General features: G+C 36.3%; 1 protein-coding gene across 7 annotated transcripts in view; it reads right to left on the bottom strand.

The window, feature by feature from the left end:
• Positions 1 to 2,336: 2,336 nt before the first annotated feature.
• LOC139757999 (radical S-adenosyl methionine domain-containing protein 1, mitochondrial-like) overlaps positions 2,337 to 10,186 on the bottom strand; it is a 123,815-nt gene continuing 115,965 nt past the window's right edge. For 2 of the 7 annotated variants that reach the window (XM_071678955.1, XM_071678958.1), the window contains 6 exons: positions 8,988 to 9,261; positions 8,105 to 8,209; positions 6,908 to 7,054; positions 5,485 to 5,630; positions 4,357 to 4,463; positions 2,337 to 3,118 (listed from right to left, as the gene is read on the bottom strand). In XM_071678955.1, the coding sequence (XP_071535056.1) occupies positions 2,415 to 3,118; positions 4,357 to 4,463; positions 5,485 to 5,630; positions 6,908 to 7,054; positions 8,105 to 8,209; positions 8,988 to 9,261 (1,483 nt within the window). In that variant the 3' untranslated portion in view covers positions 2,337 to 2,414. Of the gene's footprint in view, positions 3,119 to 4,356; positions 4,464 to 5,484; positions 5,631 to 6,907; positions 7,055 to 8,104; positions 8,210 to 8,987; positions 9,262 to 9,394; positions 9,870 to 9,935; positions 10,180 to 10,186 lie in introns of those variants that run through there. The other 5 variants (XM_071678957.1, XM_071678959.1, XM_071678956.1 and 2 more) reach the window with 5 other exon arrangements.

Raw genomic sequence — 10,186 nt, 5'->3', positions numbered from 1 at the left:
TAGGGTGGGGGAGGGGGCGAAAATTTTGGGAGCCTTGAAAAATGTGTGGAAGTCCAGAACATTATCTCGGAAAGCAAAAATGGGTATGTTTGAAGGAATAGTGGTTCCAACAATGTTGTATGGTTGCGAGGCGTGGGCTATGGATAGAGTTGTGCGCAGGAGGATGGATGTGCTGGAAATGAGATGTTTGAGGACAATGTGTGGTGTGAGGTGGTTTGATCGATTAAGTAACGTAAGGGTAAGAGAGATGTGTGGAAATAAAAAGAGCGTGGTTGAGAGAGCAGAAGAGGGTGTTTTGAAATGGTTTGGGCACATGGAGAGAATGAGTGAGGAAAGATTGACCAAGAGGATATATATGTCGGAGGTGGAGGGAACGAGGAGAAGAGGGAGACCAAATTGGAGGTGGAAAGATGGAGTGAAAAAGATTTTGTGTGATCGGGGCCTGAACATGCAGGAGGGTGAAAGGAGGGCAAGGAATAGAGTGAATTGGAGCGATGTGGTATACAGGGGTTGACGTGCTGTCAGTGGATTGAATCAAGGCATGTGAAGCGTCTGGGGTAAACCATGGAAAGCTGTGTAGGTATGTATATTTGCGTGTGTGGACGTGTGTATGTACATGTGTATGGGGGGGGGGGGGTTGGGCCATTTCTTTCGTCTGTTTCCTTGCGCTACCTCGCAAACGCGGGAGACAGCGACAAAGTATAAAAAAAAAAAAAAAAAAAAAAAAAAAAAAAAAAAAAATATATATATATATATATATATATATATATATATATTTTTTTTTTTTTTTTTTTTTTTTTATACTTTGTCGCTGTCTCCCGCGTTTGCGAGGTAGCGCAAGGAAACAGACGAAAGAAATGGCCCAACCCCCCCCCCCCCATACACATGTACATACACACGTCCACACACGCAAATATACATACCTACACAGCTTTCCATGGTTTACCCCAGACGCTTCACATGCCTTGCTTCAATCCACTGACAGCACGTCAACCCCTGTATACCACATGACTCCACTTCACTCTATTTCTTGCCCTCCTTTCACCCTCCTGCATGTTCAGGCCCCGATCACACAAAATCTTTTTCACTCCATCTTTCCACCTCCAATTTGGTCTCCCTCTTCTCCTCGTTCCCTCCACCTCCGACACATATATCCTCTTGGTCAATCTCTCCTCACTCATTCTCTCCATGTGCCCAAACCATTTCAAAACACCCTCTTCTGCTCTCTCAACCACGCTCTTTTTATTTCCACACATCTCTCTCACCCTTACGTTACTTACTCGATCAAACCACCTCACACCACACATTGTCCTCAAACATCTCATTTCCAGCACATCCATCCTCCTGCGCACATCTCTATCCATAGCCCACGCCTCGCAACCATACAACATTGTTGGAACCACTATTCCCTCAAACATACCCATTTTTGCTTTCCGAGATAGTGTTCTCGACTTCCACACATTTTTCAAGGCTCCCAAAATTTTCGCCCCCTCCCCCACCCTATGATCCACTTCCGCTTCCATGGTTCCATCCGCTGACAGATCCACTCCCAGATATCTAAAACACTTCACTTCCTCCAGTTTTTCTCCATTCAAACTCACCTCCCAATTGACTTGACCCTCACCCCTACTGTACCTAATAACCTTGCTCTTATTCACATTTACTCTCAACTTTCTTCTTCCACACACTTTACCATATATATATATATATATATATATATATATACTCATTGGATTTTTTATGTTAAGGCAGAAGTGTAAGACAAACTGAAAAAAGAATAACCAGATGAAAATGAAACATTTACCAAAACTTATTGTGTTAATTCTAATTGGCATTTTCATTCACTGGTTGAAGATGTGCTTTAACTGTACTTGATCAACACAAAATTCAATTAAGTGATAACCAACTGTCATCCATATCTACTGATTTATGCATATTGTCTATGTCTTATGGATTTTCTTTCTATGTATCTAACCATTTTTTTATATTTTGTGCACTTGAGGATCAGTTCAATATATCAAAATAATGTGGATACTACTGTTTCGGGTAGAGGGAAAAGATGTAATATGTTGCATTTGTAACATGGCACAAATGCTTCAGAACAGACAGCTAGTGGTTTTTCTACTCTAACAACCAAGGAATACAAGAACTTCCAATAAAAGTTTACTTGAAACAAGATAATTCAGTCCTGAAACAGTTTTGTTAAGCACATGTAAAGAGGATTCTACATAAATGCAACACAGATACTCCTAAGAAAAGGAAACACCACCAATGGCTTTCCTGGTAGATAAGTTTGAGGAAAAGGGCATACATATATTGTTAATGAAACTCAAACATTATTTGTAATGGAAAAATCTTTATTAGAATTTTTGTGGTAAAAAAACGACTCATGAAAAAGCATTTGAACATAAAATTCAGGTTAACCTTTCTGCTGATATATTTAATAAGAAAGGAAGGATTGAATCTAATACATTTAATCCATGACTTGTAGCTTTCATTCCTTCAGAGGACATTTGCAGAAGATTACATTCTTGAAGCCACAGAGTTCTATCATGAAATACCTCCCACAGACTTATGTGAGGTATGAATGTATTCCATCTAAGAGCAGTAATTCCTTCACTTGTTCTTAGTCCTGATGCTACATACTCACTACTTACATCAAATGGTGTCTGTGTTGTACTTTTACGAATTCCAGTCCCCTTAAGTTTCACTTCTTTTAACCAGCTCGCTGGGTCTGCAGCATTCACTCTTGCTTCACGAATCATGCTGCTATTAAAGAGGGAATCTTTTAAATTACTTTCATGCTTAACTGTACTTCCTCCACAGCCATCAGAAGACTTAAAGTTCACATCATATTTAAAATTACTGACTGTGCATAAGTTATGCACAGCACTATTTTCCTCACTGATAATTCTAGGGACAATCCGGCTATGAGCTCCTGGACCTATACCAATATACTGACACCCTCGCCAGTAGGCTTTATTATGTAAGCTTTCAGCAAAGCACCCTCGAGCAAAATTCGAGACTTCATATCTCTTAAAACCTGAATCTTCTAGTAGGGATACTGCTGTTTCATAAAGGTCTGCTACTAGGTCTGCACAGGGAACTATTACCTCTCCTGGAAAAAATGTTGATACTTTTTCAGAAAAAAGAATATCAAGGCATCCATTATAAGGCAATCTATATCCTATGTGCTTAAAGAAAAACATGGATTGTGCACAGTCATTAAAGAGTAATACTTATGACATGAGACACAAGAAGGACTATGAGCAAACTGAACATGTTCAGATCAATCAAATATACAAAGGTTGAAACTTACATCCACAGCTTGTGGTGGCATAAAACACACATCAACTGCAATATTAATACATGTAAGAGGATACATAAAATCTATTTAAAAATAGTGAAAGATCCTAAGTTAGTGGGCAAAGATGAAAGATGAAAAACTAATCCTTATCTCTCACAATACATTCATTTTCTAAAATGGAGTCCTGGCATTACCCTGAACCCCTTTTGAGAGGTTTGACTCCAAGGTCTTACTACTTCCAAAAGCAAGGAAATGCAGACTCTTTTAAAGTGATAGGTTCTTTGATAAGACTGTACTCCCAAAGATACAACCTTTCCAGAAGTGAATTTTCACTCATAGTGTAACCTCATGCAGGCAGTTTTGTTATATCTTAAGGATGAGTGGCATTGAAAATAGAGATGAGAATGTATAACACACACATGTCTTGGGAGTGTAGTTTCAGGTGGGTGTATGTTTTATGGGGTGCTTTTTAAGACTTGGTTGGTGCATGTCAGGTCATTTGAGTGTGATTATGTTTTGCCGGTGGTGTTTTTATTAAGGATGTGGGTATCTGTGAGTACAATTTGTTGAGGTGTAAAGCAAGGGTAATCTTTCATAAATGATGATGAATCATGTTAAATCATCGAGGGGTTTGGATTAGAAGGGTCTAATGCTGTTACCAAAATACTGAGCACCCAGAGCACCGAGGTGATTTTTGCAATGGAAGTATTTTTATTTCACAGTGCAGGCACTGATTGAAAAACAAGAAAAAAATCAAGACATGTACACAGCAACTCAGATATTCATTTTGAATTCTGAATCAGCTATTTTGTGCAATTAGTTTACTGGTAAAAAATGTCACTTTAACACAGCAGTTCAAATATCTAAGATCAACAGAAACTGAAATGGGTGAAAGAAACCCTGAATGGAAATATCATTATATGATGAAAAATATTCCTTTTTTCAAGTGCAAAATATAACTGATATGGAGCAGCTGTTAACTGAAGTAATGAAAATATCTGCAATTAAGGTTGGTTAAATTAGTTGAAAATTAAAGATAAAAACAGTACCTGATTTAATCTGTTGGAATAACTTGGTTCCACGCTCCACTGTTAACTGATAGAGTGAAATGTGGTTATCAGAGAAGCTCAGTACTTCCTTCAGCTCCTGCACCCAACTGCAAATATGATAAATGAAAAAAGCTACCAGAGACAAAAAATATACTGAGGACAAAGAAAATGAAAATGCTTTTACAACACTAAAGGAGTTAAATCCTTCTTATTCACAAATGGGAGATTTAGGAGAGAAATTCTGGGGATGCAGAACTGTTCATGGGTTCTATATTTGGAATATGACAGAGTAAAAAGATTAGAAGTAAAATATCCAGGGGGTTTAATGGTCTGAAATGGCCTTCTTCCTCTGGAACTACAACATTGGAAAAAAAACAGAAATTTGATCAAAGGCTTTCAAACCAATATATGAGCATTCTATTTTTCATTCTGCACACTAAAGTGATTCAATAACTGAGACTGTCATCAATATTCACACCCTCAAACTCAGGCATACAATAATTCCACTTCACAAATTAAGAATAACTTTCTTTTTATAGTGACCGACATGGCACAAACAAAAATGGCTATCCTGACATCCTCATCTGAAACACCTCAAGTTCTAAACAAATCACTCACTAACTTTGTCCACTGATCTTTCAGAGCACTTCAACTATAGTAACTGATAGTGAATGAGTGGAACCAGTCATAATGAAAGTATAAGCAATGAAAGAATTGTGAAGTTCCAGAGAATTTATGAAGCAAACAAAAGAGTAATCACTAACTCATATACTACATATGTAAGCTGATGGTGGTATCCATATCATATATACTACTAATACAATTCATGATAGTTTTCTATCCGTTATAAAGTATTGAAAAACAAAACAAATCGAATACTTTGAAAAGAAAACAATTCTTCATTAACAAACCAAATCACAAAAAAGTTTAGACCATAGTGCCGCAGTACTCAAGATGATCCATTTGTCATGACCATCCTAAAGAAGTATATGGAGTTAAATACTGAACATAACACAAATCAAAGAACCTAACATGGAATAAAATTATAGAACAATTCTGTCAAATCTGAAAATTTGGTAACGTATACACATTTCTTTATAAGTAATTTTTATGTAATATCTTACTAACCTTTCTGTAGTTTGGCTGGGTCTCCCAAATATTATATCCATGGACACTCGACCAGGAAAAAGTTGCCTGGCAACACCAATGCAATGCATAGCCTCCTTAACACTGTGGTCACGATTAAATAATCTTAACGATGTCTCATCCAAGGTCTGAAAAACATGATGTCTTAGTTGCATGTTAATAATGAAATAGCAAAAAATCTGGAACATACTTTTATCTGATCAGTCAGGAAGATATCAAGAGGAAAAGTGAATAATTTATGAAATTTTTTCCTTATATTAAATTTTTCTTTCAACTAAAGTAAGCAAAACTAGTCATTCACTACTTTGGCATCTGTGAGTTTAAGTTGTATGTTCAACTCTGAGCTTATAGCTAATATGAAGTAGATGTGCTTACACTACTATACTAATGGCACATCATGATATCAATTCATGGTAGCTCATCCCCTTATATCAGTCAACATAATGGAAAATACTAACAGGTAATGTATTTTGATATCATCAAGGCTCTGGAACTTGACAAAATAAAATTTGAGGGCAATGGGATTCTGCACAGTAATTCTTTTATCAAACCCATTTCCATGATATGACTTATGTACCTAATGCCTTAAAAATCATTCGTACTCATTCTCAACTCATGCCACAAGAGTTAAAATTCAATATGAGCTTCCATGCTCATATATACAAATATAATTCTTATCAAAAAGATACGAACAGATTAAAACACTGAGAGTAAGGTGAGTCGTAGGATGGCCCTGTGACTTAAGCATGTAATCACAGGGCTTCAGGCTGACCCCTGTGACTTGAGTATGTAATCACAGTGCTCCAGGCTGGCCCTGTGATTTGAGCATGTAATCACAGTGCTCCAAGTTGGCCCTATGACTTGAACATGAAATCATAGCACTCCAAAGCTGCAGCCTAGTTATCTGGGCTTTGTAATTACAATGCTAGACAGTTCAATCATCTTTGCATTTAAAATCTATAGGTCTGGGGGCAAATGTTCTCTCCTCAAACTGTCCTGGTTTCTTGTTAGTTTATGATTACTATGCTTTATAAACAATATGAATTAAATGCACTACTTACTACAAAGCTGGTCCCACTTCCATCCCAAGTTCAATTTTACAAAGTATGATTTTTTTTAACTGTTCAGTGCTGGTTGAACAGAAATGTAAGGTATTCATTAGTTTACTCAAGATAACACCTGCAAATGGGTTATACTGCATGAAAGGACAAGGATAAGTGGAGACATTTGCTGTGGTCACTCCCTTGATGGAAGCTCCCACAAGATAGACACATATTTAGATGTATATGGCAAACTTTCAACATTAAAAAAGATCATTCTTAACTATGTCATTAAACAAATTTATCTTTAGGGTAATTTTTGTGGCCAACAGAATGTAAGGCAGGGTCTGTTGCAATGTTCATACCTGTACACCGATGGAAACCCTGTTGATGCCACCTAAAGCTTTAAAGTCTTGCAGTTTCCTTGTTTCTATAGAGGTAGGGTTCACTTCTAGTGTTATTTCAGCATTTTCATTTAAATGACAATTTTCCTGAATAGCCCTCAATATTTTCTGTAAAACAGGAATAAAATGAATAACTTTTAATGACCGATACATAGCTTTGAAATCCTGATAAGCAGCATCATCACCTTTGTAAAAATACACTGAAATATTGTTACATTTTTGCCTTTCACTATTCCATGGTTCAGGTTGAAGCATATCATACACAGTCTAATTCACTGAGCATGTTTTATTCATATCCTATAAGCATCTATCACCTTCACTATATAAGAGTAGCCTATTCAGAATTTTTTATCTAAATTTCTAACATACTAACTATAGCATATTTGTGCACCTTCATTCATACTAACAATCCTCTCATACTTAGATTTTCTTCAAATGTTTCCTTCATATTTAGTGCTTACCTTCAGTTTATTACTTTACTTCAGTACTTTTCTACTGACCTATCATCTTTCAGTCTTCCTTTTATCAAGGGGTGGATCAAACATACTTCCTTTCCATAATAATGTCCACATGCGGCTAGACTTTGCATGGCTAAAACACAACAATGAATCCAATTTAGTCTAGAATGAAAACAGAGTTGTAAAAGAGGCCACCAATAGGCAGGAACATTAAATAAACACACAGAAGGAGCATGCATCAACAGATTATGATATATAGATCAATATATAGATAAACATTGCCACCAAAAAAATTACATGTTAGAGATGCTCTAAATATGCACCATGACCTAAACTCTGGTGCCAAAGCATTCCTCATAATTTCAAATTTATAACTAAAATAAGAGATCAGCCCAGAAGAAGGATGGCTTTCTCTTAATCTGATGACTCAGAATTTGGCTTTCCATGCAAGAAAAAAGTAAATGACCTTATTCTCATGAATTCCTTTTCTTTTTGAATTTCTATATGTATCATTTCTTTTAACCTTGTTACTGTTATTGCACCTGTTATTAAAATATTACACTCCTCTGTGTAATAACCATCAGTCGCTTAGGTGAATCAAGGAGTTCAATGATCTGTGAACACCTTGTATTACCATGTACTATGAATATTGAAACTGATAAGTATATACAATCATAGACAAATTTCTATCATCTCTTACCTCTACCATTTGTGGCCTTGCGAGGGATGGTGTACCACCGCCAAAAAAGACAGACTGCACTGTAGAAATGTATGAGTTTTGAAGAATATGCTGCAACTCCTTAACCTGTAATAAGTTACAACTAATACATACACACACCTAAGTTTCTAAGATAACTATCTAGGGATGTGTATATCATCAAAATCTAAAATATAATGACAAATCACTAACATATCATTCACAGGATTTTATTAATGTGTACTCGATGATTTCTCTAACAGTTATCACCTACTTTTATCAAATAAAATTATCATATGTAATAATAACGAGCTTCCTTTATATAAACACAAAAAGATGAAAAAAGAATCAAGAAACCAAGGATATATCTAAATAGAAAGGTAAAAGTAAAAAATGGGATAAAAAGGACTATAAAAGACAAGTGCCCAGATAATTTCAGAGTTTGGAATACAAGATGCTGGAAAGGCGAACCCTTTCCTACCACGAAGGCTTCCATTTTAGGTAATGCAAAGTGATCAATAACTTATATTCTCTAGATATTTCATTCTAATATCAAATATTCACACTTTTGCTCTAGTTCAGAGGCACTCCTCTGAGTTTCAAGGTATTCTTTAGTTATTGAGAGTTAGTGACCCTGCAAACAACATAGCACACACAACCGTAACAACTGTGAATTGATAATTCATCACGAGTATTCTATGCCTGTTCAAATTCTTATAATAATACTATAAAGACAAGACTAAATTATTATGATCAACCTTAAATCATAATGAAAGGTCACATGTTACGTTAGTGACATCTGAGAACATGAAGAATCGCACATTTACAATTTCAGAGTCACCCTAACTAGTTAGGGAGTAGGTTTGATTGAAATATTGTCACTTACCAGTGCATCTTCAAGAATACTATCTTGAATAGTCCAAAATGAATTTGGACGAGGGATAAACTTGACAAAATTACAGTAAGAACATCTTTGCTTGCAATATGGCCAATGAACATAAACAGATCCAGTGTTCAAATATGACTCCTGCAGAGATGTATACAAAGGTCTTTGTTCTGAATCTGAAATTTCTTCATGCCTGCTGGTATTTAAGCACCTTATGCTATGGTATTTCAATCTACTATGGTGCCATTTCCTTATACTGTGCAGAAGTTTCATCCTGAAAGGTTATGAAATAGGTCAGATAATATCAATACCTAGAACACATGCAGCATCATATAATACAATGAAGTTATTGCAATAATTTCAGCGGAAAAAAAAGTACAATATACACTTAATACCTGAATAAATACCTGTAACTCAGAGGGTCTGAGAGGGGTGGTCAGTTCAGAAAAAAACTATACCAAATATTAGTCTTACTGGATACTTATGGCATCACTATGGGTTACCTGCTTGTTTCAAGCTGTCCTGCAGACCATCCATAAACTAACTCTACTTATGCATCCTAACGTTCAGGACATGAGAAAGAACTGCTGACAAATACATGTGTAGTGTATATTAGTAACCATAAAAGAGAAGCAATGGTTTCCATCAATAACCACGAATGACGCCCATGACCCGCTCGGGTTCAAGTCCTGGGGGCAGTCGCCAGCCCACACCCAACCCTAGTATTCATCCTGTCTTCAGGTAATACCTGGCGGAGGTTGTTAGGGTGCGTGTGTTCGCATAAGAGTACAGACAGTACAAATTACTGCGGCAGGAGACGGGCCAACACGAGTGTAGAACTCACTCCCCGCAACACACACTATTCATAAATGATAAATTAATGAATTATTGACAGCGATAAAGGAATCATCAGATATATGCTAGGTATGCATGCATGACACTACTAACCTTTACTATATAATAATCAATTGCGAGAGGTCACATAATACTTCGGTGATTTTTGTCTGCAACTTGCCAAACTAGCAACCCAGTGAATCCACGCTGTATCAGTATCTCTGTGCAATAGAACGCTTAAGCTGTCCATATAGGTACATCGATAGTTTATAATTTGCTATTACAGATGATTTTTTTTATTACTGAAATGTTCAAGTTTCCTGAAAGCTGCAGCTTCACTGAAGTGTTCTTTTATGAAATATCTT

Source organism: Panulirus ornatus, chromosome 29, assembly GCF_036320965.1.
Source record: "Panulirus ornatus isolate Po-2019 chromosome 29, ASM3632096v1, whole genome shotgun sequence".
NCBI classification, from domain to species: domain Eukaryota; kingdom Metazoa; phylum Arthropoda; class Malacostraca; order Decapoda; family Palinuridae; genus Panulirus; species Panulirus ornatus.
The sequence above is the reverse complement of the archived record's forward strand: the minus strand, read 5'-3'. Positions and strand labels throughout refer to the sequence as shown.